The sequence below is a fragment of the Melospiza melodia genome, chromosome 28 (assembly GCF_035770615.1).
Source record: "Melospiza melodia melodia isolate bMelMel2 chromosome 28, bMelMel2.pri, whole genome shotgun sequence".
NCBI classification, from domain to species: domain Eukaryota; kingdom Metazoa; phylum Chordata; class Aves; order Passeriformes; family Passerellidae; genus Melospiza; species Melospiza melodia.
In genome coordinates, this window is record NC_086221.1 from 7465089 (window position 1) to 7490952 (window position 25864).

Genomic DNA, 25864 nt, shown 5'->3' on the forward strand with positions numbered 1-25864 from the left:
CACCTCCATGGCTCACAGGCTGCTCCCTTTGAATTAACTCCTTACCATCAAAGAGCTGCTTGGAATTAAACAGGATAAAACCAACCAGCTGTGCTGGGAGGTCACTGGAAAGGCTTGGGAGGGACAGCAGCTCAGGTTTGGGGTGACAAACATGGGGCATTTCCGCAGGGTTTGGAGCACCCCGTCACAGGCACGGCGAGGGGAGGCAGGTGGGGGCTGGAATTCAGTCAGAATCAGCCTTTCCACTCATTATCGGGCAGAATTCAGGGCGAGAGCCGCTGGTGACACCCTGAGAGCAGGATCCTGAGGCAGGAGCTGCAGCAGAGCCATCAGCTCGGGTTTCCTCAGAGCCCTCGGAGCCAGGCAGGGCCTCACATCCCGCCCGACAGTGATGGATGCGCTGGGAGCCGGGCAGTTTTTCCTCCTGAGAAGCTCTTTTGACAAGTATGATCTTATCAAAGTTCCCAGCTTTTCATTACGCTGCTTTATTCCTCCTTTTTTAACTCCTGCCTTCAAGGCAGGCTCTGTCCTCCGTGCGTTTCCCTCTGGCACCAATTCCCGGCTGGGGCTCCTGTGGGGTTCAGGTGCCCCCCAAACAGCCCAGGGGGAGAGCAGGGCTGTGATCAACGCACAAACAGCTCTGGAAATGTGCAAAATACAGGGCTGACATCACACAGGCTCAGAGAGGGGGAAATAGCAGCATTTTGGGGTTGGGGAATAGGCACAAAGGGACAGGGAGCCACCCCAGCACCCCATGCCAGGCCAGGTCCAGCTCCAGCATTTATTGGGCTTTTTATTGAAGCAAAGCCTGTCCAGATGCTTTGGGCTAGATATATTATTGTGGGCTATATATATTATTGGGCTTTTTACTGAAACAAAGCTTCCCACCAAAACTTCCCCTGGCACCTCCTGAAACCAAGTCACCAAGAGACAGCAAACGCCGAGTGCAAAACCAGGGTCTTTTATTAGAAATTCTCCTCGTATAAAAATGATCATGCTCTACACAGTCATCGAATAATTCATAAACATCCAGGCACTGAACTTTGTTTTTTTGTGTGTTTTTGTTTTTTGACTGGTCAGTACATAAAGCAGACATATTTCAATCCATATGGTCATCACATACATTAAGGAACCACCTATAGAAATCAGCACTTTGAACACAGTCTAGGTTTTATTTTATTTTATTTTGCTGTCTGTTTTTTTTTTTTAATGTAAATTTTAAGTATTTTTATTTATTTTTCCTTTTTGCAACATATAGAATTTGGTAGGATATGGGGGGTTGAGAGTGAAGAGGGACGGAGGAAGACAGGAACGAAAGAAAAAGGAGGATTAAAAAAAAAAATAAAAAGAGAAAACAGAAGGCTCTGCACAACCACAAACAATCTCACAAATTCCAGAAAAGGGAAAATGCTGGGGCTCTTATTTTTTTTTTTCCTCTTTTTTGCCAAAATACAGGAAAAAACAAAACCCAAAGACTTGCTGAAGTCCGTGCCCTCTTGCCCGTGCTCCGTCCCCCCTCCGTGGGAGCCATGCATCGCCACCGTGGGCGCTGGAAGAGTTTTTTGTGTTTCTTTATGGATTTTTTTGCTGCTGTTGATGGCGTTTTTTCCCCAGGATTCTGCCCTGGGGGCTGTCCCCTGGCTGCCACCTGCCTGTGCTGTGGTGCTGTCCCTGCCAGGCCCAGCTCGCTCCTGTTTGCTGCTCCTGGAGCTAAATGGCGTGGTTGCTGTAGCTGACGTAGGTCTGCTTGGTGGCCAGTGCTGGAAGGAGACACAGAGCTCGCGTGGGTCATCGGCAGAGCCACCTTCCCCTCCTGGCTCCTGTCCCACCCCCTGACCCAGCGATTGTGCCAGCAGGGATGTGAGAGGGTTTGCTCAGGGATCTGGGCAGTGCTGGCACTTGGGGTCCTTCCCCGAGCCCCACAGCAGCTGCGGGTGCTCCTCAAGGACACTGCACCCCAAAAACAGCCCCCAGGACGTGCTGTGAGCAGGGGGGATGTGGTCTGAGGCTCCTGTCCACCTCCCACAGCCACCTCCTACAGACAGACCCGGAGGTGCTGCACCTTCCCAAAGCTCAGCTCGTCCCAGCCAGCCCTGCCTGGCACAAATCGTGGGGTCCCAGAGGGTTTTGGGGTCCCACACCCCTGTTCCCCACTCCACAGCAGCAGCAGGGCACAAAATCCTCCACCCTGGCTGTCCCCTCAAGCACAGGGTGCCACAGGGACACAACCCTGCTGCCACCCCCAGCTTCCCCAGCCCTCTGACACACCAGGAGAGGAGGCAGCGATGGCTCCAAAGCCACCACATGTCCCAGGGTGGCACTGGGGGCACAGCAAAAGCCACAGAGCAATGAATTCCCCCAATCCCTGCAGAGCTGTGCCACTGCCCTCAGTGGGGACAATGCTCTGCTGATGTCCCCAGGGTCAGCGGGCACAGGGACACCAGCCAAGGGCACGGGCAGGTGCTGGCACAGATGGCACAGCCTGGGACACCCTGAGTAGCACTAAGGGGTGCCCACAGGGAGGGGACACCGGCAGCTCACAGTGCCTGGCTGGCAGTGGAACCTTGCTGCAGGTCTCCAACTGGTGTTCCCAGATAACAATTAGATAGAGCAGAAGGAATTGGAGCTGACAGAGCTATTTGTTAGCCGCGATGTTTTCCTAGCTGATCTGCCCGTATCAAAGCCCCGTGAATTATTTATTCTGTTGTTTATTTAAGGCTACGTGACCCAGCAGTGACAGAGTGAAAAATGTCCCCTCGGTGCCGCGCTGACGTCCCCTGCGCCTCACACCCCCAGCACAAGAAGAGAAAACGAGGAGGGATCAGCCCTTTCCACCCCAAAGCTGCCCCAGTGCCCTGTGCCAGGGAAGTGCCAAGCTCTCCTCTCCCACAGTTTGCAGCTCCCTGCAGTGCCCATTCCTTCCTGACACCACAGGAGCTGCCAGCCCTGCTCAGCGCCAGCTCCCCCAGCCCTCTGGAGCCAGGGGCGTGCAGATGGAGCTCAGCTCTCCCCATTCCCATTTATGATCCTCTCCCTGCTCACTGGGAGCTCCCCCAGCCTTCTGGAGTCTGGGGTGTGCGGATGGAGCTCAGCTCTCCCCATTCCCATTTATGATCCTCTCCCTGCTCACTGGGAGCTCCCCCAGCCCTCTGGAGCCAGGGGTGTGCAGATGGAGCTCAGCTCTCCCCATTCCCATGATCTCTCCCATTCCCATGATCTCTCCCCATTCCCATTTATGATCTCTCTCCATTCCCATTTATGATCTCTCCCCATTCCCATGACCTCTCCCATTCCCATTTATGATCTCTCCCCATTCCCCATTTATGATCTCTCCCCATTCCCATTTATGATCCTCTCCCTGCTCACTGCGAGCTCCCCCAGCCCTCTGGAGCCAGGGGTGTGCAGATGGAGCTCAGCTCTTCCCATCCCCATGATCTCTCCCCATTACCATGATCTCTCCCATTCCCATTTATGATCTCTCCCCATTCCCATGATCTCTCCCATTCCCATTTATGATCTCTCCCCATTCCCCATTTATGATCTCTCCCCACTCCCATTTATGATCTCTCCCCATTCCCCATTTATGATCCCTGCAGGAGCCACCTCACCTTGCGTCTCCAGGTTCTCGCAGAGCTCCGACTTGGCCTCTCCGTTGGGGCGGAACCCTCCCTTCTGGGAGAACTTGTTGGACATGGTGGCCGCTGTCACCACGGCCTTGAGGCTCCTCTTGCGCTTGGGGACGTTCTGCTCCGGGTGGAAGAGGATGATGTACACCTTGGGCATGTAGAGCATGCCCAGGGACACCGAGGCACTCAGACTCACCGAGATGGTCAGCGTCGTGGTCTGGATGTACATCTGCAAGACACAAGGCCAACCAGCTGAGAGCCCAAAGCCTCTGTGGGATCCAAAAGGGAAAGGAGGAGATGGGGAAACGAGGGAAAGTTGGGGTTAAATGAAAGGAGTGGGGAGGCAGTGCTGGAATGGTGTTCAAGGTGAGGTTTGATGCTCCAGCAGCCTCAGGGCAGGAGCTGCAAGGCACAGCAAGGACACCTGGTCCCAGGGCTCGCCCCACTGCCCTTCTCCCTCCAACAGGTAATTCCCATTCCCCAGCTGACTCCTGGGCTCTTGTCATGTCAGTCACATATTACACACCGACGCTGCCTTTTCGCAGTCAAAACTAATTTCACGCTCACTGTCCAGGACTAACAGTGACAGATGTTTTGCAAAATGAAAGCCCATTAATCTGACTGTAGAATAATCCATTTTTCTATGGAGAGCAGTTTGGCAGGCTCCTCTCAAGCCGGGGCATCTGAAGCAGGTGGCAACTGGAAGCAGAGACCCCCTCCCTCTGCCCATCCCACCTCTTGGGGAGGCCAGGAGGACAGGTCCCTGCTCCGTGGGCATCCCTGCTCTGCCAGCATCTGGCTCCTTCCTCTCCAGCATCCCCTTCTCTACCAGGCTCTGGGGATGAGCAGGGAGGGGGCTCGGGGTCTCCAGATGCCTTTGCACACACCTGTGTGCAGGACACCCACAAGGCTTTAAAAGCAGCCTTAAAGCAGTTCCTGAGCTTCAATATCCAGGGGTTCCCCAGGTGGGATTTCATGTCCTCGGAGGAGACAGCACCTGGAGGAGCCAGGGAAGCCTGGGGGCTGCAGCAGCAGCCAGAGCAGGGTCCCCATGTCCCCAGGGGCACACCTGAGGGTTTCTGAAGAGAAAAGGTGATGGAGAGCACCCGCAAGGCAGAGGCTCTGCACAGCTCCCAGGAGTGAGAGCTGGTGGGACACAGCATCTCCAGGACCCACAAGTCCCACTTGTGACCCTGTAATGCCAACCAGCACCTGGCCCAGAGCCCAGAGCGTTCAGACTCAGCCCTGGAGGGAAAATGCCACCAAGCTGGTTCTGAGTCAACTGAAAAACTTCGGTTTGTCCCCAGAATAAAACCTCCTGCTGTCACACGCGCTGGTTTGTTTGTTCCACCTTCTCTCTCTAGGCAGTTTTTGGAAATAAAAATGTCATTTCATCAAGCAAAGTCAAAACACATCTCTGTGCCAGAATATGTGTGCTTTTTTATTTCTTCCTTTTTTTTTCTTTTTTTTTTTTAATCTACTCCAACTCTCCAGACTCTGCCACGGGCGTCCTGGACCAGCCAGGAATGAGGGTAGCACTGAGAGCCCAACTCCAGGCACCCCAAGCCCTGCCTGGGAACCAGCCCAGCGTGACCCTGGTGGGGCACAGCTCAGCTCAGCACCCTCAGCTCCTCGGCCAAGCCAGCCATTTCCATATTTTGTGTCTCTGCAGAGAGTCCCCATCCCTGTGCCTTGGGGGCGTTTCGGCGAGGAGGGAGGGAGCAGCTGAGCCAAGCTGAGCCCAGCCGAGCCGAGCTGAGCCAAGCTCAGATGCCTCCCTGCATGCTCCTCCCTTGCTCCTGGGCCAGTTCTCCCAGTGCTACCAGGGATCCCCTGTGCTGAGACCCCCCGGCCCCAGCTCCCCACCCCACTCTCTGCCTCCTGCAGCGCTTTTGGGGTCTCACAGGGCCACTGTGGCAACCTCTCCCCCATTATCCGTTTGCAGGAAGCGTTTTCTGCCCACTCCAGCCCCCGCAGCCGTGTCTCGCCAAGCAAACCCCTCACCGGCTCAGACAGGAATATTTTTAGCCTGGAGCCTCCACAGCTCTGCTCAGTTAACCTCTTGCCACTGCAAAAAAATGACCATTTCTCACAGTTTCACTTCCCACTCTCTTAATTGGCTTCCAGCCCAGGACCTCGCTTTGCCCCTCCGTTAACGATGCTGGAGCTTCCTCCGGAGCCCTGGGAGTGTGAGCTGTGCTCATTGAGCAAGTTCCAGCTCCTGCTGCCTCCAGGGCTGGATCAAAGAGCACAGGCAGCCCTGGCTCAGGGCAATGACGCTGAGGGACAGCAATAACCCAAAATGACCCCACAGCAGCCCCCAGATCTGTGCTATGTTCAGCTTTGGGTGAGCTCATCCTGCCCAAGGCAGCAGCCCAGGCTTGAGGCACAGCCCAGGCTTGTGCCTGTCCCACAGCAAATCCCTGCATGAATGGGAAGCTTTAAATGGGAATGTGCCTGTCCCACAGCAAATGGGAATGGGATGCATGAATGGGAAGCTGCCCCCACTCTAAATCCACACCTGGCCCCACTCCAAGGGCTTTAGCACCGTGGTGGGTGCTGGGGAAGGGCAAACCTGCTCAGCATTCTGAACACCACAGGACAGTCCCTCTCACTCCTTCCCTTCTCTCTTTTCCCCGGCTAAAAGCGAATGTGATAAACAGGGAAGCAGACAATGACTCCACTGTTCTGCCGCCACCTTATCAGTGCAGGAAATTGTCTCTTTCTTTAGATGCTCTGTTATTGCTATTCCTGTAATCCGCCGGGATCGGCGGGGATGAGAGGCTCTGCTCAGAAAAGGCTTGGGGGACTTGTTACAATAATGTGCCACCTCCATGCAAAGCTGTGGGCACGAGGTAAAGCAAATAAAAGTAAAAATGGGGATTGTAATCCAACTCCTCCACACCACGAGGAAGCCTTTGCTGCAGCCTCAGCTGGGGTCACGGGTGTGGGTTTGCCCTGCGGTATCCTCACGACCTCAGCCATGAGAGAACAGCCCAGATAACATTCCTGGATTTCCTGTTCCCAAGGGTGCAGAAGCTCCACAGAGCCCAGGAGGCCTCAGTCCCAGCAGCAGTGGGGTGAAGGGGATGGGATCCCTCCCCACAGTGAGCTGGGGGTGCCCCTGGAGCATCCCAGAGCACCACGGGGGTGATGCCAACACCAGTGCCCCCAGCTGTCACCCTCAAAGCCATGCCCTCTGTGCAGGCCGTGTAACAGCTCCTTCTCCACCTTTTTCTCCCCAAGAGTGCAAACCAACAACTAAAGCACTGAGGGAGCCCCAGTCACCTGCTGCTCCCTCCAGCCTCATCTGAGCACATCCATCATCTCTCAGCTGTGGCGCAGGGACACTCAGAGCCCATTCCCACAGCCTGGGGACACTCGGAGCCCATTCCCACAGCCTGGGGACACTCAGAGCCCATTCCCACAGCCTGGGGACACTCGGAGCCCATTCCCACATCGGCAGAGCAGAACTCCAGCCCGGAATCCCCAAGCCCCTCGAGGGTTGGCTCAGCAGGCTCGAGGCAGGGCCAGGCTGTGAGACAGAGCTCCGCGTCCGTCCGTCCGAGGGGAGTTGGGAACATCACTTTTTCCGCCTCTAATCAGCTTGTTAGCAGCCTAATAACAGAGCAGGCCTGAGCATTACAACCCCCAACGAGAGGCACAGCCTATTGTGGAGCTGCTGCCTGACAGGCAGCGTTCAGCAGCCCTAAATTATCCCGTGACAAGCTGCAGTGAAGAGGTGAGCAACCTTGCGCATAATCTACAATCATTATCATTTCCATCTTTATTACCCACAGTATGCCAAGCACATTAAGGAGGCTTTCAGGGAGCTTTTGTTTTGCAATAATTTCTTTAAAAACCTGCTTTCTTGTTAGTATCTCCCCTGCCATCTCATCAAAATGGAAATGCTGCAAAAGGCTCCATTTATTTCCTTTAATTCTCCTTCACACTTCCAGCCAGAGAAGGCCTGGTGGGACTTTCTGGTTGAGCCAAGGTCAGAGGTGGCTGGGCAGACTCAGCCTCCTCGAGGGATGTGGATGCTCTGAGAAGAGATGCTCCAGGGCACGACCAGCTCAGCAAAAGCTCCCTCAGCGAACCTTTGCAACAGGTGTGTCCGAAAGCCATGGTGTCAGCAGCTTGGGGACACACTGGGGGGATCCAGAGAGGAATCTGGGTGCTGGGACACCCCAGGGATTTCCAGGGAACAGCAGCTCCAAGGTTTGTTCATCAGAGCAGCGCTGGGCTGGCAGGCGGGAGCTGTTTGCGTTCGACAGAAACGCGATGATTCCTGTTTTGGCTGGCAGGCAAAGGGATTTGGGTCTCATTCATGAGATTTTTATTCTTTGTTCTTAATCCCTCGCACTTGAGCACGGAGCCTCATCCAGGCTGGCCTCGGTCCCATGGGAACTCAGCACTGGGAACAGGGGCCAGCTGGGCAGCACCGGGTCCCTTTCCACGCAGAAATTGTGCCCATGACACCCTGGACCTGCCCTGGGGGCAGTGGGGGCAGTGGGGCCAACAGGGAAAACTTCCCACCCTAATTCCCAAGCTGACCACGCTGCAGGGAAGTTCTCCTCTCGCTCAAGGCACCACAGCCTCTCCCAGCCCTGAACACCAGACACCAGCCAGGCTCTCCCTTCCTCCCTTACCTTTTCCGCCGACTGCGACGTCCCAAAAAATATCGGGATGAAGGCTAACCACACAATGCAAGTCGTGTACATGGTGAACCCAATGGGCTTGGCTTCGTTAAAGGTCTCCGGGACCCCGCGGGTCTTAATGGCGTACACAGTGCAGGTGACCATGAGGAGCATGCTGTACCCGAGCAAACAGATGAGGGACAGGTCCGAAATGTCACATTTGAGGATGCCCCGGGCAAAGTGGGGGTTTGTAGTCCGCTGGTCCTCGTAGTCAATGACAGAGTGGGACGGGTCCACGATGAACCAGATGCAGACGCCGACGAGCTGCAGGGAGATGAGGCTGAAGGTGATGACCAGCTGCGAGGCGGGGCTGATGAAGCGCGGGGCGCTCACCGACTTCTTGCCCTGCTCGAAGATGCGGTAGATGCGGTTGGTCTTGGTGAGCAGCGCGGCGTAGCTGATGCTCATGCCCAGCCCCAGGAAGATGCGGCGCAGCGAGCAGGTGCTGAGGTCGGGCTCGGCGATCATCAGGAAGGTGGTGGCGTAGCACAGGAAGATGCCCGTGAGCAGGACGTAGCTGAGCTCCCGCCCCGACGCCTTGACGATGGGCGTGTCGTTGTAGCGCACGAAGGTGATCACCACGAACAGCGTGGCGATGATGCCCACGATGGCGATGAACACGGGCACCACGGCCCAGGGCGAGCTCCACTCCAGCTTGATGATGGGGATGGGCGTGCAGCTGGTGTGGTTCTCGTTGGGCCGCTCGTTGAAGTGGCAGCGCTTGCAGTGGAACTCGTCCAGCTGGTACTGGTAGCCGTCGCAGCGCTCGCAGTGCCAGCAGCAGGGGATGCCCTTCACCAGCTTCTTCCTCTCTCCTGGCTTGCAGGGCAGGCTGCAGATGGAGCTGGGCTGCTGGCTCCCGCCCCCCGGCCACAGCATGTTCTCCACCTGTGGGGTAGATGGCACCAGCCATGCTGAGGGCACTGTGGGCACCTGCTGGGCACGCCTGGGCACGGGGGATGCCCTGTCCTGCTTGGATGTGGACCCTCAACCCATCAGCACATCCCACAAAGGGTCCCAGCCCAGCCTGGCATGGGGTCAGAGAGGCGGTGAAGCTCTCCATTGGCCTTTTGGTAACATTCAACAACAGGAACCGAAATGAAGCCCCTCTATCCCTGAGGAAACCGCATCTGCTCTGGTCTGGCTCCTGTCTCCTGTCCCACACCCAGAGTCCCTAGGGTGTGGTCACAGGTGTGTACCTGGGGGACACCTTCCCCTCTGCCCCCACACCTTCGGCTGCCTGGCTTTGCTCCCAGACTCTCCGTGGTGAGAAGAGAAACCTGCGGGACCTTCCCCTTGGGCCACGCCCTTACCTTGAGGTGCAGGTGGTCTGTCCACTGCCCGATGACTTTGTACTCAGGGGTGGAGTTCCTGATCTGGTACTGGTAGATGTCATAACGCCCTGGAGCATCTCCGTTCTCATTGAATGTCACAGGAGTCCCAGCAATGCCTGTGGGAAAGGGGGGGCTCAGCACCCACAGCACCCCCAGCATCCCCACCCTGCTCCCTGGGGTCCAGGGGGGCTCTGGATTGATGCTCCCCCCTCGCTGCTGCTTCTAAGAAAGGGGTAAAAGCAGCTTTAAAAGCTAAATCAAGTGAATTCTGGAGATAAACGCTAATGAAAAGAAGGAAGAGAAGAATCAAGAGGGGAAAATAAATAAAAGAGACACTGTGGAGGAGATCAGAGGGTGGAGATAAATAGAAATAATAAGGGGACCAGACAGAAAATGTTTATTAAGGAGAAAGGGCAGAGGAAAAGATGTGATTCCAGAGGAGATCTGAGACAGACAAGGGCAGAGCAGCAGGAGGCAGTGAGACCCCTGTGCCAGCTGGGAGGGAGGAGCTGGCAGGGGGAGAGGCTGGGCAGGACAGAGGGTGAGGGCAGGATTAGGGCAGGGTGAGGGCAGGGCAGCAGGTGAGGGCAGGGTGAGAGCAGGGCAGCAGGTGAGGGCAGGATGAGCACAGGGTGAGGGTAGGGCAGCAGGTGAGGGCAGGGCAGCAGGTGAGGGCAGGGCAGCAGGTGGGGGCAGGATTGCTGCCGGATTCATGCTCCAAAGGCACTCAGGAGCTGTGGAAGCTCAGACCTCCTCACCTGCTGATCTGCCACCCTCCCTCCACGCTGCACTCACAGGGCAGCAGCTGCCAGATGGTACCACCAATAAACTGTGGGTGCTGCTGTGCCACACACACTGGGGACAAGCAGAGACCCCAGGGCACGGCAGACCTGAGAAGTTGACGTTGCGGATGTACTTGAGCAGCTCCGCGCCGTCCACGGGGTCCATGCGGGGGCACAGCCCCACCTTGCCGGGGCACAGGTTCTTGTGCATGTTGTGCAGGGCGTGTCCCATGGCGTAGACGGCGTCGATGACGAACTGCACCTTCCCCTCCTGCTCATACGAGGAGTCCTGGCCGATCCTCTCCCGGTCTGCGGGGACAGGGGAAGGGGGTTCCACCTCCTGTGCCCACCAGGATGTGTCTGCTGCACCCAAAGCCTTGCAAACGATCCCACCCTGGAGTGGAGCAGCTGGAAATTCCAACCCCACTCCCAAACCTGCACATGCAGCCAAGGAACACTCCCTGGGGAATACCCAGCCAACCTCCTCGTTGGGAGGTTCTGGAAATGTGGGTGCTGCAGCCTGCTGTGCCTCCAAGAGCCCTGGGGGTGTCACGTCCCTGTGCCATGGCACATCTCAACTCCCAGATCCCCAACAGGACGCAGGCTGGGCTGTGCCTGACATCCCTCCCTCATCTCCCGGGAGTTTCCACCAGCTCAGGCTCCAGCAGTGGTGTCAAGGACCGCCCAGGACGCATCCATCACTGCCTGCCTGTCCCCATCTCACTCCCAAAGCCTCCTGTCACCGCGCTCCCCTTGTCACCCCTGCCACCCCCCTGCCTTGCTGACCCCACAGCCTCCCCGGCTGGCAGGACCCTGCAGGGATCTGGCAATTACCAGTGACAGCTGCCTTCCCCCCTGTCAGAACCGCCCCTAATGGGACCACAAACATGTTAATCACTTAGCAGAAGACACCGATTAACGCGGCACGCTGTTAATTACAGCTAAGAGAGCGTCTCCCAAGGGGCACCGCTATGGAGAGCCTTGGCCTCTGCCCCTCCATCCCTGCGCCGAGGCATGGCCAGGCATCCTGCCAGGCCTCCAGTGGGAGGGAGGGCTTGTCAGGGAGCCGAGGGCACCACCTCCCTCCTCTGGAGAGGCGGCACATCCTAGAAAGCCACGCCAGGGTGCCCAAAATTAACTCCAGCTCCACCACGCAGGGATGTGCCCTCATGCGAGGTGGGACTCGCAGGGACTGCAGGGGACCAAGCACTGTGTGCTGACAGTCCTTCCCTGCTGTGGGGGACTGGGATGAGTTCCAGTGAGAGGGGACAGCCCTGTGAGCTGTGCTGGAGGTCCCTGTGCCGGGACCTGTGCCACTGACATGACACTAAAGCGAACTGATAAGGAACTGACCGACAGGAAAAGATGATATCGGGGAGGTGAATTCATAGCCCATCCTTCAAAGTTATAAAAACGCTTTTGGAATGTGGAGATTACTCATGCAAAGCCCGGCAGGTGATCCCTCCTTCCACATTATTGACAGGAGCCATTAATCTTCTCCCTCAACTTCAGGCCCTTCCCCATATTCATCTCCAAAGGCGCAGACAGGCCACTCTGTCTTGTCAAGATAATTACCCATTAAAAGAAGAGCTGTAATAGACTGTCCAGGGAGCTGAGCCCACGGGGATGTCACAGCCCTGCCACCATCCCCAGCACTGTGCTGCCCAGGGCACACACAGGACCTGGGGCTTGTCCTTGCAGCTCCTCAGCTTCCCTCAGTCACCTCAATCCTGCGCGCATCCCAAAATCCAACCACCGCAATAGCACAGGCTGTGGAGGCTGCATTTTCATCCCTGTGCCAAGGCTGAGCAGTGCAGATAAGGAGCCATCCCTGGGGCTGTCCCTCTGTCTGTCAGCACCTTGCCCCCGGCCCCAGCTGCTTTTTTCCAGACGGGAATTAGGCCGGTGCACAGAGGGGCAATGTGGAGCAGACAGACGAGGCTTGTTCCCAACCTGGAGACAATAAATCTCTGCCAAGCTCCAATAGACGAGGGCCACGGAAGGGAGGTGACCTGCTGATTATAATAGCAGGGTCGTGCATCGTTTTACAGGGCTGGTAATTAATTTTCAAGAGCGTGACGAGGCTCGGCGGCCCCCTCGGAGGAGGGACGCGGTTCTTGCCCAGCGGCGGATGAGACGGGATCAGAATCAATTCCCAGCACGCCACTGGTGCTGCCTTTTGGTAGGACTTAATCAAAATCACTCCCAGCACATCTGTGGGCAGCTGGGGACGGAGAATCTCCAAATTTTGTGGGTGCTGGTGGCAGCACCCAGCACCCCTTGCCGTGTTTTTGGGCTGGGTGAGCCCATCCAGGAGCAGGGATGGTCCCTCCATATGGGAGGCTTGTGGCAAACATCTGATGGGTGCTAGGGCTGGTCCCAGAGGTAACCATCAGGAATTCCATCAGCTCAGCCTTCCTCCCAGCCCTCCCATCCAGGAAAGGGAGCCAGGAGCTGTCTGGTTCAGAGTGGGATCCTTTGGTTTCGTTTGTGGGGTGGAATAAACTAGCCAAGCTGGCATTTCTTGGCCATGTTGGGCTTTACCCAAGCCTGAGGGAAACAGCCCCAAACTGGGCATTTGCATCAGCCCAGCAAGGCAGGAGCTCATGGATCTGCAGGGGCAGGTGATTTGCTTCACCAGGCGTTAGCTCCCTGCTCTATCTGCCAAGCAATCACTCGGGAGATGGTTTATTTGCTGACAAATTCCGATGATTTACAGACAGCTCCTAGGACATTTGCCACATCGTAGTTTCAGCTGCTTCCACTGACACCGTGGCCCTGAAATATCACCTGTTTAAAAGCTACATCACGGTGGAGATGAGGAGATCAGCGCCCACAGGGCCTGCTCATGCATCTCCTGGGGCCGAGGGTTCCGTGATGCTCTGGAGAAGGATGAGGAGCTCTTGGCTACCCAAGGCCATGGCCACAAGCCAGTTTCCTGGCGTGCCCTTGCTGCTTGCTCAGCTCCCACCCACACAGATCGTCAGCTGAACCCTTGGGGAATGCCTGCAAGGACAGGGGTGTGGAAGCACCATCTCACTCATCCTCAGTGGTGAAAGCAGGGGGAAAAACAAAACCTTCACCACCCAGCTTCACAGGCACAGCCAGGTCCCTCTGTCTGATGGCTTCCCTCCCAAGTCTGATCCCTCCCAAGGGGACGAAGGGACGTGCCAATGTCCCCAAGCCCTGCCACGTCGCAGCCCGCGAGCCACGGCGCCGTCATCTGTCTTCAGGCGGTGCCAGGCAGGCAGTAAATCTCTCCCATCTCTCAGTAAACATGTCACCTCCCCGAGCCTCCAACCATCACCTGACAGCAGTGCTGTCAGCAAGACAGATCCCCGGCTGCCTTGTTTACTGCACCAGTCCCCAAAGCCTCTTTTGGCTGGAAATGACTCAAAATGCACACCGGGGCTTGAGGGAGCAGTTAGGAGCCTGGAATGGGGATCCCCACCAGGATCAGAATAACTCCACGCTCACGAGCAGAACCACGCCCGCCCCGTGAGCCCCCAGCCTCCCAGAGCAGCCCCCCAGCTCTCACTGGTGCATTTCTTGATGCTGCTGCCCTTCCTCAGCGCGTGCCGGCTCAGCTTGCAGTGGAAATTCTCCTCCCAGAACTCGGCAAACCAGATGTTCCTGCGGTTGTTGTCCAGGGTCCTGCTGGAGAAGTAGCGGTCGAAACCTGCCCGGGGAGAAAGGGGATGGAGGGGATAAATCCCAGGGATGACAGAGAGATGCATCCAACACTCCCAAATTCCCCAGGCAGAGGGAAAGGGAGCTTATGTGAGCCATGGAGACACCAAAGTGTGGTGGGATTGTGTCCAAAGTGTCACTTGTGCTGAGATGCAAGTGGAAAGTCCACTCAGGGAAGATCCTCTGCAAAGCAGAGACTTTCTGGGACTCTGAGAGCAGCAGGAAATGCCTCACTAGGTACGTTGGTGGTAAAGGGAGAGTAGGGAAAACACGGCATGTGGAAAATAAGGAGGTGACCGGTGGGCAAATCAGGAGGCCTCTAAAGTCCACAGTGGTTTCATAGCCAAAACCTGCATGCAAGGAGGGCAATCTCACCTCTGACTGAGACCCTTTTGGGCAGGATGGTGACAGAGCCCTCGGCCACCTCCTCCAGGTGCAGGACGGGGGCAATTTTGGAGCCCCAGCTGTCCGAGCCCATCCAGATGAAGTGTCCCGTCTGGTTCGCCCTCTTGGCCGCCTCCAGCACCCTTCTGTGGAGAGAAGCAGCAGAGGCTGGGCCACCAACTCCTTGTCTGGCCCCAGGGCAGCGGGGACACAGCGCTGGTGGCATCTCCTGCTCCAGGCACAACCCGGTGTACACGGACACACAAAATCCAGCGGTGCCACTCAGCTCCCACACCCTCTGTCCTCCCAGCCCAGGCACGCAGGCTGCTTCTCTCACTTCATTTGCATATTTGCTGACTGGTAATTGAATTTCCCCTTAATTACCCAACATTAAGAAAGGAAAAGAATCAGGTTATGCCGCAGCAGGCAGGGAAAGCAGCAGCGTGGAGAGCACGTGCCCCCAGCGTGGCCAGACCTGGGAGAGGAGCAGGCAGTGGTGCCAGTGCCCAGCATGGAGCTAAACTGGGCTCTGCTGAGCTAAACTGGGCTCTGCTGGGCTCAGCTGGGCTCTGCTGAGCTAAACTGGGCTCTGCTGAGCTAAACTGGGAGCAGAGATGCCATCGGTCCTGCTGAGCATCCCTCCTGGTGCCAGACACTCCTGCACACTCCTGCAGTGCCAGCCAGGCCAGGATCTCGTTGTGAGGATGGGAACGGCGCGGTTCCTGCATCTGACCCTGTGGGCTCTGTCTGCCAGGGCTCGCTGTCCCCTCGGGGGCTCCTGTGGGTCCCCAGCCATGTGGGAGCAGGGCCCAGGGCAGCTCCATCTCCCCGTGCAGAGCCAAGGCAGGTTGTGACTCAGCCCCCACGTCGGAGCTGATCATTTCAAGTCCAGATGGTGTTTGAAACGTGTGATGAGGGAAAAAAAGCCCATAGAGATCCAGCAGAGTGCAGAGATGGGAAGAGGCAGGCGCGCAGTGGGAGCCGTGCAGGCTGCTCCACGCTCACCCCAGGCTGCCCTGGGCACATCCATCCCCAGGACAGCCACAGCCCCTGTCCCACTCTGTGACAGCAGCACCTCCGGCTGCCCCTGCTCCCTGTGCAGGGCAGGATCTCCCCAGGGCAAACCCAAGAAATCCCCATGGGAACTGATCCAGGCAAGAATTCCAGCTGGAACCCTCCCAGTCTGTCCTTCCCATCCTCCAGGCTCCACAATGCAGGGTCAGGATCATGGAGAACCTCACTCCTGGGCTAAAGGAGGCTGCAGAACCCCCTGCCCAGAGCTGCAATCCCATCTGGACGTTTCCAGAGCCCTGACATCAGGACCTGCCATTTATCCTGCAAGGTAAACCCCTTTTCCCTCTCACCCCCACCCGATGTCAGCTCCATAGACATTTCTATTAAGGAAGGAAAAAAGAAACTGGGAGAGTTTGCACATCTGATGTAAACTGATTTAAACTTGCAGTTTACCCACATTTACATAATGTTTGCTGATTAATAAATTAGACACTTAGGAAATCAGGGGTAGCTCCATGTGAATCATTCTGCTCCATAAACAACAGAGCTGCAGCCGCCGCTTCGCCTGCAGAGCAGCTCATCACCCTGAGTGCGGCCACCTCCCCGGCCCTGCTGGGCACTGAGTGCTGGGGACGTCCCCACAAGGTCCCTCAAAGGTCCCCCAGATCTGTTCCTCTGCCGGGCTGGGGCTGGGGCTGCTCTGCAAAGCAGAACCAGTGCCTGGGTCCTGCCCTGGCCAGCTGGGAGCAGCCTCTGCGTGGTGTGTGCAGCAGCTCTTGATATCCAGGGCTGCCAAAACCGATGGGAAGAGGGATTTTCCTCTGCTGGCTCTGTGTGGCTGTGGTTGGACAGCAGCCACGCGCCAGGTGTGAGTGGGTCCCCACTGCAGACATTCCCTGCCACGCCACACAGTGCATCCTGTCCCCACTGCAACTGCAGACACATCCCAGTGCATCCCAGTGCATCCTGTCCCACTGCAGACACATCCCAGTACATCCTGTCCCCACTGCAGACACATCCCAGTGCATCCCAGTGCATCCTGTCCCACTGCAGACACATCCCAGTGCATCCCAGTGCATCCTGTCCCACTGCAGGCACATCCCAGTGCATCCCAGTGCATCCTGTCCCCACTGCAACTGCAGGCACATCCCGGTGCATCCCAGTGCATCCTGTCCCACTGAGACACATCCCAGTGCATCCCAGTGCATCCTGTCCCACTGCAGGCACATCCCAGTGCATCCCAGTGCATCCTGTCCCACTGCAACTGCAGGCACATCCCGGTGCATCCCAGTGCATCCTGTCCCCACTGCAACTGCAGACACATCCCAGTGCATCCCAGTGCATCCTGTCCCACTGCAGGCACATCCCGGTGCATCCCAGTGCATCCTGTCCCCACTGCAGGCACATCCCAGTGCATCCCAGTGCATCCCAGTGCATCCTGTCCCCACTGCAGACACATCCCAGTGCATCCTGTCCCACTGCAGACACATCCCAGTGCATCCTGTCCCCACTGCAGACACTTCCCAGTGCATCCCAGTGCATCCCTGCCCAGAGCCCCTGCACACCTGATGTCGTCCTCGTTGGCGAAGATGATGACGGCGCGGGCGTGCGAGGTCTCCAGCAGCCGGCGGATGATCTTGTCAAACTCCCCCGGCTTGGGCTCCCTCGGGATCTTCACGGACTGGGCCACGCAGACCCCGCCTGTGGCAGAGAGAGCCCTGGCACCGAGGCACGCCACGAGTCCCTGCCCCCTGGGCATGGCCCCTCTCACCATCCAGGGCTCCTCAGCCCAGCAGGCCAAGCTGGGTCTCTCCAGCGCTCCCACTGAGGGGCTGAGCACTTCACCACCCCCTGGCCACCACCCAACCCTCTGGGACATGTCCCCCAGCCCTGCCCTGAGCCCTCCTCTCACAGGTCACTGCCTTCACCCCTCCTCTTCCCCCAGCTCAGCCCTTCTGCACCGCATTCCCTCCCACCCTGTATCTCCACAGCTCCTCTCTGCCTCCATCCGCTCCTCTGGTATCTGTCACCTTCAGCCACCACCACATTACACTCCAGATGTCCCCAGGACAGACACACAGTCCATCCCAGCAGCTCAGTGAGGATTTTCCAGCCATTTCCAAGCACCAGCCCCTCCCCAGCCCAGGGTTTGCAAAGGGTTATGCACACAGAATGGTCAAACCCTGGCAGAACCACCCCATGGGAAGAGCAGACAAGCCCTTCACCACCGAGCAGAAGGGTTTGCTCCATCCCTGTGGCACTGGCCAAGTTCCAGACCAGCTTTCCAAGGAGCCAATCCAAAAGCAGGTAATTAAAATTAAAAGAGACAATTGGAAGAGCCCCCACACTTCACTGCTGGGCTCCCAAGCTCCAGCTCCTAAAAGCCAGAGCCCTCCTGCTCCTGCATTTCTGCAGATGCCAATAAAGAGAGAGATGGGAGAGAGAATTAAACATTGTGGGACCTTCTGGATGTAATTGATGGGCTCAATTTGCATAGTAAATGACACGGCTGATGCCTCCTGCCACTAACAGATCGCAGCTCAAGCAAAGGTCAGCATAATTACCACTGTGGCTGGGAGAGACTCCCAGAGCAGGGCCCTGGAGAGGAGCAGGACAGGACAGGGTGGGGACAGGCTCCAGGAGACTTCACTGCCTCCCAGGGCTGCAGGAAAACTGGGAAAATTTGGCAAAACCCAAGAGAAGGGTGATGTGCTGGGTGCTGAGCAGGCAGGGAGAGCTGCAGGGATGGGGCACAGCAACCCCCACCTGGCTGGGGCTTTCCAGGGGTTTTTTGGGGGTTTGTTTTCCTGTGGTAAGAAATTGGGCCAATTTGCTGCTTGTTTCCCATATGGGGAGCCAGATGGATGGAGAGGAGGGAGTTGGATAAACAGACAGATCAGCCAGGCGAGGCGGGCAGCAGCCGGCAGCGCCAGCAGGACAGGAACGTCCCAGCCTGGGGACACTCACCCTGGCCACCACAGAGCCCCCAGCCAGGCCAGGGTGTCACAGCACACTGCCAGGGGCCACCAGGCAGCTTAATTACAGTTTCCATGGCAATCAGTGGAGAAAATCCAACAAAAGCAGCAGTTTGCAAACACCGAGAGCCTTCCAAAAGCCCTGGCACGGCCAGGCAGGAGCGTGCACACAGGAGTGGCAGCTGGGGGCTGGCACAGGGACACACCTGAGTGCCACCAGCCTCTTGTGCTAGGGAACATCTCCCTGCACACGTGGCAGAGGAGATGGGACCATAAATAAACAAGAGGTTAAATCGATGGCAGTTCAGAAATGACCGTGATGTTACTCGGCTGCTTCGTTAAATCAAACTAACGAGGAACACAGCTCCTCCAGGTGACAGCCTGCAGGGCCAGGGAGCCCCTGCTTCCCACAGCAGATGCTGGCAACGTTTTCATCTCCTTAATTAATGAAAATGTAATCACCAACAGCAAGAAGTCCAGGGTGTCAGGGGGGCAGTGGCTGCGTGGTTTGGGAAGGGGATTTGCCCAGTGATGCTCCCACTGTCTTTGCACAAAAATCCATTTAGTCAAAACACTCCTCTAAAGCCAGAAATCAAAGCGAGGGGTGGCAGCAATGGCGAGGAGGTGACCACTCTCCCTTCTCCAGCAGGGTGGCACAGCATTCTCCCTGACTTGGGACAAGGTGTGACGCAGGGCGAAGGCAGCAGGTGAGGCATGGGGACCCCTCTCCTCCTCCCCCAGCTCGGGAAAGGACCAAAGAGGAGCAGGAATATTGGGGATGGGGGGGAACACCCCACAGGCAGCTGCTGGAGGCAGTTTGGGGCCAGGCAGTTGGACGATGCTCAGATGAGATCCCATGGGTTTCACCACTGGTGCCACAGGACACGGGGCAAAAAACAGCCTGCAAAACCCAGCCTGAGGCCACTTCAAACCTCCCCTTCCCACGCTGCCTGCGCCATCCTCAGTCCCTCCAGTCCTCCCCCGGGGCTGCAGGGACTCTCCTGGGAACTCCTGTTGTCAAACACGGGTCAGGGTTTAATCTCCACCATTAAAGCTCGGTGGGAGCGCAGCCACTCCGGCTTCCCCTCTTGATTGCCGGTGCTTAATTAGCTCCTGGCTCAGGGGGCTCTGCCAGCAGAGCCTGCCAAGCTTGCAGCAAGCAGGGACCTGGCTCAGGGGGTAAAGCAGGGATGGGCTCAGCCGTGCAGATGTGGATGTTGGATGTTCCCCCCACCCTGGGCACCTCAGGGAGGGATCAGCCCAGCAGTGATGGCATTCCCACCCCCAGCTCCCCTCCTAATTCCAGCCTTCCCATGAAATTCTGATTCACTGGCAGCGGTTCTCTGCTCCCCTGCCCCAGGACTCGTTGCCTCAAAGCCTCCAGGAAGCAAATGATCACAGAAGAAGCCATCAGGGCCCTCTACTGCAGACCGAAATGCTGAGCTCAAAGCTCCTGCCTCAAGATCTGGGAGTGGCTTTTTGGGGGCGACCTCCTGGTGCAGCCACCGCGAGTAATGAGCCCGGCTGGAACCAGAGAGAGACAGCCAGGGATGTCACATGGGGATGAGCAAACGCATCACAAATGTACAGCAGGCTCCTCACTAGAAATATGGAAAACTTAGTGAAGGATGAAACAATAGAGGGGGGGAAGTGGCAGCAAAATTGATCCAGGTATGTGACTAAGGAGTGGGGCTGGGAATACCCCCCTCTTCCCAGAGCCAAGGTTTGGCACAGGCCAGCTCCATTACACAGCATCCATCCCAGCCCTCATCTCCAAGGGCTTGGAGACAGCAGAGACCTCAACAACGCAGAACCAGAGGGTCCTGGGTGGGCCTGAGCACCAAAGTGATGCCACATGTCAGGGGCATAGGGAAATGCTGGACAGAGGGGCTGGAGGTGAGGACACCAGGGACACCCCAATGCTGTCCCTGCCATCCAGCTGACAGCCACTGCCAGTGCAGCATGCTCTGGGGGAGCAGGATGGATACTGGGAGCAGAATGCACTCAAAACACTTTAAAATGGCCGAAGAAAACACGTCCTTTGCAGACTGAACATCTCTGCAATGCTAAAAACCCGAAAAGCAGCGCTCTGGTGAATAAGGACTCTCCAGCCACCAGCACAGCCACCAGCAACCACCAGGGGCCAACAGCTCCATCACCAGAGCGACCGCAAACACGGCTAAAGATAAAAAGATAAATGAATAAAGATGTAACAGCCACCCAGGTCAGTGTGCTGTGGTAGCCCAGGGCCAGCCCCAGCTGCAAGAACAACCCATCTCCAGGGCGAGTTTCCTCCCCGCATCGCTGTCGGAGGTCGCTTTGTGCCTCAAGCAGAACCGCTTTCCACCGCGCCGCGAAGCTTCAACGCGAGGCTCTGCTAAAAATTGAAACTGAAGGTCAAGTTGATAATGCATCAGAAAGCAAACAGCTTGAGTGCGAGCTGCTAACGACAGCAATGAGCATTATTGCCTGATGGAAATAAAACCCGACTCTGAAGGCTCGGGCTCGGCATGAGAAATGAAGCAGAGCGCTGTGGGGAGGAGAGCGGGAGCTGCTCACCCTGAGCCCAGTGGGTGAGGGACCCCCGGGCACAGCCAGTGTGGGGGGCTGGGAACAGGGCTGGGGTTGTTCCCCTGGCATAAACACCCCCATGGGGAATCTCCAGCACTCGACAGAGCCTGGCACAGGCCAGATCCTCGCTCAGCTGGCAGCCCCGTCCGTCCCTCTGACAGGCCCCTGGGAGCTGTGACAAATCACAGGGTCCTTTAGGCTGCTGGAGAAATGCAACTGAGAGCCAGGAATGTCCCAGAGATCCTTCACCCCCCTCCCAATGGCTCTGTGCTTGTGTAAAAGTGTCTGGTGCCAGCAGAGCCCTTTGCACAGGGGGAGACAGAGAGGTGAAGTGGGCAGAGCCTGCTCTTTCTCCAGCCTGGCATGGCCACCACAGATGGCACGGCTTGGGGGCGTTAAATACATAAAATAAAGGGGAAAAAAAAGAAAAAGCACAGTTTTGGTCCAGCCTCACCATTATTCATGTCTGTGGCTCTATTTCCATGGGCAAAGCAGCGTGGCTGACACCCCACACTCTCTCCCAAGGGAGATGCTCCAGCGAGCAGCTCAGAGCCCACCCAGGGCCCCACAGACAGCTCCCACAAATCTCCACATTCCTGCAGCATGTCAGGGCTGCAGCATCACCACTGGCACCACACGGGCTGCCCTCACACTGCAGGCACCGTGGAAATCTGCTTTTTGATAACTAAATTATCACTAATGCACATAATCGCCAGGTTATGTGGATACCCAAATTACAGGACTGCAGCAGCCCCGGATTAACACGTGGCTGCTCCGGCTCCCTGTGCACTCCTTTACTCTGCAATTACGCTGTCAGATCGTTAACATCTGGCTAGAGGAGCTCGTGGTAACCACAGGTACCTCAAAGGAGAGGAGCTCACACCGCAGCAGGACCACCAGTCACAACCAGCACTCCTTGCTGGTGCTTAGTGGAGGAGGAGCGTGGGTTTGAATCTGTGCAGACCCTCAGCTGTCCCACAGATCCCCTGGGTGGGGGCTGCACCCACGGATGGGGCAGCAGAGCATCCCCAGCGCCTCCCCAAACCTGCCAGCACGGCCCCTTTGCACCTGCAGCCCCACACAACCCCTGCAGCCGCCGCTCCAGAGCATCCCCACACGCTGCTCCTCGAGAAGCCACAGCCCCGTGAAAAATATTCCACTTCTCAAGTGAGAATCCTGAAGAGCAGCTCCCGGGCTGGATCCCCAGATGGGTTCCTCCGCATGCTAAAAGCGCAGCCGGCTCCGGTGCCAGACGGAATTAACGCCGCTCCTATTTATAGGGCTTTGATTAGGAGCTCGTCACCTCCAAGTTTTTATTCCCTTTATCCATTTATAAGGCCATAACGCAGTTTGACTGGCTCTGGATAGGCCGGTGTCCCACCGACTTTGCCAGAACCTAATGTGCCATTCAGACACGCTTAAGCCTGTAATAAGCAGCAGCCTGCGCCCTGCAGGGGTTTAACTGTCTCAAAAAACACCCTTTAGCTCCCATCCCACCCCGTGCTGGGGGGCTGAGGGGATGCCAGAGCCAGGAGGGACCCCAGGGCTGTGCCAGCCCCTCCGTGGGGTCCCTGGGCACCTCTGGTTTGTGGTAGCAGCACCCACAGCAGCCATTCCCAGGGCTCCTCACCCATCCTGGGGTTGGTGTTCAGGTCCCCACAAGCTCCTGCGCTGCTCCCAAGGCTGCTAATCCCCCCTAAGCATCCCAGAGCTCCCGTCAGCAAAACGCTTTCTGCCTCCAGACAAATCCTCCCAAAGAGTTTTGCTGAGCACGGACTTTCTGCCTGTCCAAAGCCCATAGACAAATTAAAGCACCTGTCCTGGGGGATAATTCCACTAAAATTGGGCGCAGCTCGTGCTGGTGCCAACTTGATTTTCTGTTAAAACCTGGGAGTATTTGTAAAAATCTTGTCTTCTGGAAGGCGCCCAGCGCCGTGGCTCAGGCACAGAGGGAGGGGTGAGACCAGCTCGGCAGAGCTGGGGAGCAAAGCGTGGGATCTGGAGATGCTTCCCCAAAGCAGCCTGCAGGGCTGGAGGCAGCCCAGGATTGCTGGTCCCAAGCCTTGCTGGAAAACCTGGACCCTTGTTTGGGCAGCCCCAAAACCCACATTGCTTCGGGGCCATCCCCCAAAGCACAGCACCCATCCCAGCTCAGCCCAAGGAGCCCAACCAGACACATCCTTCCATCCCATCCTTTTCTCCTCCCATCCCGGGAGAGATCCACTCACCATCCTCCCTGGACTTCTGGATGAAGGCCTCCACCCCGCTTTCACCATAGCTGCCCTCAGAGGCCAAGGTGGAGACGTAATTCCACTTGAGGGCTTTGACAATGTCCACCATGGCCTGGGCCTGGTAGGTGTCCGAGGGGACGACGCGCGAGAAGAAGTCGTAGCGGCTGTTGTCGCTCAGGTCCGGTGCCGTGGAGGCGTAGCTGATCTGGGGGATCTGGGAGGGAGGAGGCAAAGGCACAGAATCAGGGCAGGGAGGTGATGATCTCCACCCCACAGCCGTGCCCACGGTCCCAAAGCCTTGCTCTGGGGCAGAGAACTCAGGATGAGCACGGGGTAGGTGGGTATGTGCCACCATCAGGTGCTCCAGGGGCTTGGGGAACACCTGCAGCTCAGGAACACCCAGCAGGACCCCAAAAGGGTTTCTGGAGAATCCAGTGCGGGAGAGACCAAATTAAAAAAACCATAATTCTGCCCTGGCCAGCACTGCCAGGGTCTCCCTTTGGCTTCTTCCCCAGGAGGGACAGATCCAACCCATCCTGCCCCTGCCAGCCCTAAATAAGCCCCTTAAATTAACCAGAGCCCCTGCACCTCTCCCAACACACTGGAATGATTTAGCACCGTGGGATCAGGCAATGTTTAACACTTACACAGCAGTTTCCATTTCCAAAACGCACCACACATCCTCATTTATCTTAAAGATGGAAAAGGCTTATTAAATTATCAAGCCCAGGTTCTCCCCACCAGCTGTTGGAATCAGAGCTGGTGTAATAAGCCCCAGCCACCTCACTGAGAGCCCAGCTGGGAGCTGCAGCCCAGGGATGAGGTGTGCACCAGGGCTGGGTGTCCCAACCCTCCTGGCCCCACTCCATTCCCCTCCAGTCCTGCATCTCCCAGCTTCTCCTTTGTTTCTCTGTGATTTCCCCTCTCCCACTCCTGCCTCTCTCTATTAAATGCGATTCTGGCGTTGTAAACCCACGACTCCACCTGAATGCTAAAAGGCCCCTGGAAAGGAGCAGCCACCCTTCTACCTGCCTGCAAAACAGGAGATGAAAAAAAGGGAGAGATGAAGCAGGAGTGGGAGAGGGAGAGGAAGGAATCTTTATCAAGGCACAAATAGGATTACTCCCCGTGACAATCTGCTTTGTGCTCCGTTCCGAGGGGCTCTGATCCGCTCGTTGGGGATCTCTGGCTGGAGCCGGTGCATGAGACTCCATTAAAATTCTGCTCAGCAGGTGAGGAGCTCGCCTGGCAATGGCTCGTCCCGGGGGGAGCAGGGGGGCTGCTCCCAGCACAGCCCCTTCCCTTCCCTGCCCAGCCTGCAGGAGGGACACAGGCTCGGGATGGAGGCAGTGCCCACGTCAAAGGTGATTTGGGGGCAGGGATGCACCCCTGCCCTTCCAGAGGCTCCTTTCCCAATGATTTTTCCCCTGCCAAGTGTTTTGGTTTCACCTCTTCCACAGAGCACTGTGGAAGGAGGTGGAGAGGTCCCAGCTATTCCCCACGCCACTGCCATCCCACCCAAGCTCCAACAGCCTGGATTAACCCCTGGCCTGCCCATCCTGCTCCAGCCTCAGCTGGAAAGCAAAGCCCAGAAAATACCTGTTGATCCACAGGCTGTGGAGTGGAAGCTGCATTTTAATAAACAAAAGGAAAGGGCTTTTTCCCCTCGCTCCTCTGCCTTGGATGAAAGTGAAAATAAAATACCAGTTCCCAAATGGCCATTTCATAGATTTCTTCTGCCTTTTCCCCCCTCTGCCTTTTTGATAGCCCAACTCCTGGCACCAGCTATTTTCTCAGATAAAAGACAAAAGTCCTTTTAGGTACATAAAAGCAAAATGCAGGCAGGGAATTCAAGGTTCTTAGAAAGAAGGATGCAGTGGAAGAGGGAGCTGGAAACATCTCTCAACTGCAAATTTGCTGCACCGGTGGTCCCTTGTCTGGCTCATCTCCAGCCTGGGACAAACACTCCTGTGTTGAGGAAATTAGTAGGACCAGGTTGAGGAAATTAGTAGGACCAGTTCTCCTGCACCCCAAGAGTTCCTTGTCCCACCAAGAGTAGGGAGCGATCCCAGGGCAGGGGGCAAACCTCCTTTCCTCTATTGTTTTGAATCAAAAATCATCACCCAAAGCGCCCTGAGACTGGAGAAACATCCCTTGGGATGGTGGGAGCTGGGGCTGGAGATGTCATCCTGCTCCTCCAGGGTCAGTGGACTGGTGTGACTGACCTCAAATGCACTGGGAAAGCTGCATTTGGTGCCCTCCATTATCACCCATCATTAATGGGGCTCACGAGCTGCTGTGGTGTTTCCTCCACTGGCAAGAGACAGAATCCCCCCAGGCTGGGAAGAATTAGGCAAAAGTGGTGATTTCAGCACATCCCAGCTCAGGCTTAAACCATTGATGCCAACATCAGCCTGAGCAGGCAGGAAGAACCAAAAACCAACCAAAAACCAACCAAAAACCAACCAAAAAACCAACCAAAAAACCAACCAAAAACCAACCAAAAAACCAACCAAAAAACCAACCAAAAACCAACCAAAAACCAACCAAAAAACCA

General features: G+C 56.7%; 1 protein-coding gene across 3 annotated transcripts in view; it reads right to left on the reverse strand.

The window, feature by feature from the left end:
- Positions 1-940: 940 nt before the first annotated feature.
- The window catches only part of GRM4 (glutamate metabotropic receptor 4), a 35410-nt gene continuing 10486 nt past the window's right edge, over positions 941-25864 (reverse strand). For 2 of the 3 annotated variants that reach the window (XM_063178140.1, XM_063178141.1), the window contains exons 3-11: positions 23305-23521; positions 17096-17231; positions 14508-14662; positions 13981-14121; positions 10551-10751; positions 9640-9776; positions 8279-9214; positions 3609-3855; positions 941-1760 (exon numbers count right to left, since the gene is read on the reverse strand). In XM_063178140.1, the coding sequence (XP_063034210.1) occupies positions 1711-1760; positions 3609-3855; positions 8279-9214; positions 9640-9776; positions 10551-10751; positions 13981-14121; positions 14508-14662; positions 17096-17231; positions 23305-23521 (2220 nt within the window). In that variant the 3' untranslated portion in view covers positions 941-1710. The remainder of the gene's footprint in view (positions 1761-3608; positions 3856-8278; positions 9215-9639; positions 9777-10550; positions 10752-13980; positions 14122-14507; positions 14663-17095; positions 17232-23304; positions 23522-25864) is intronic. The other variant, XM_063178142.1, reaches the window with a different exon arrangement.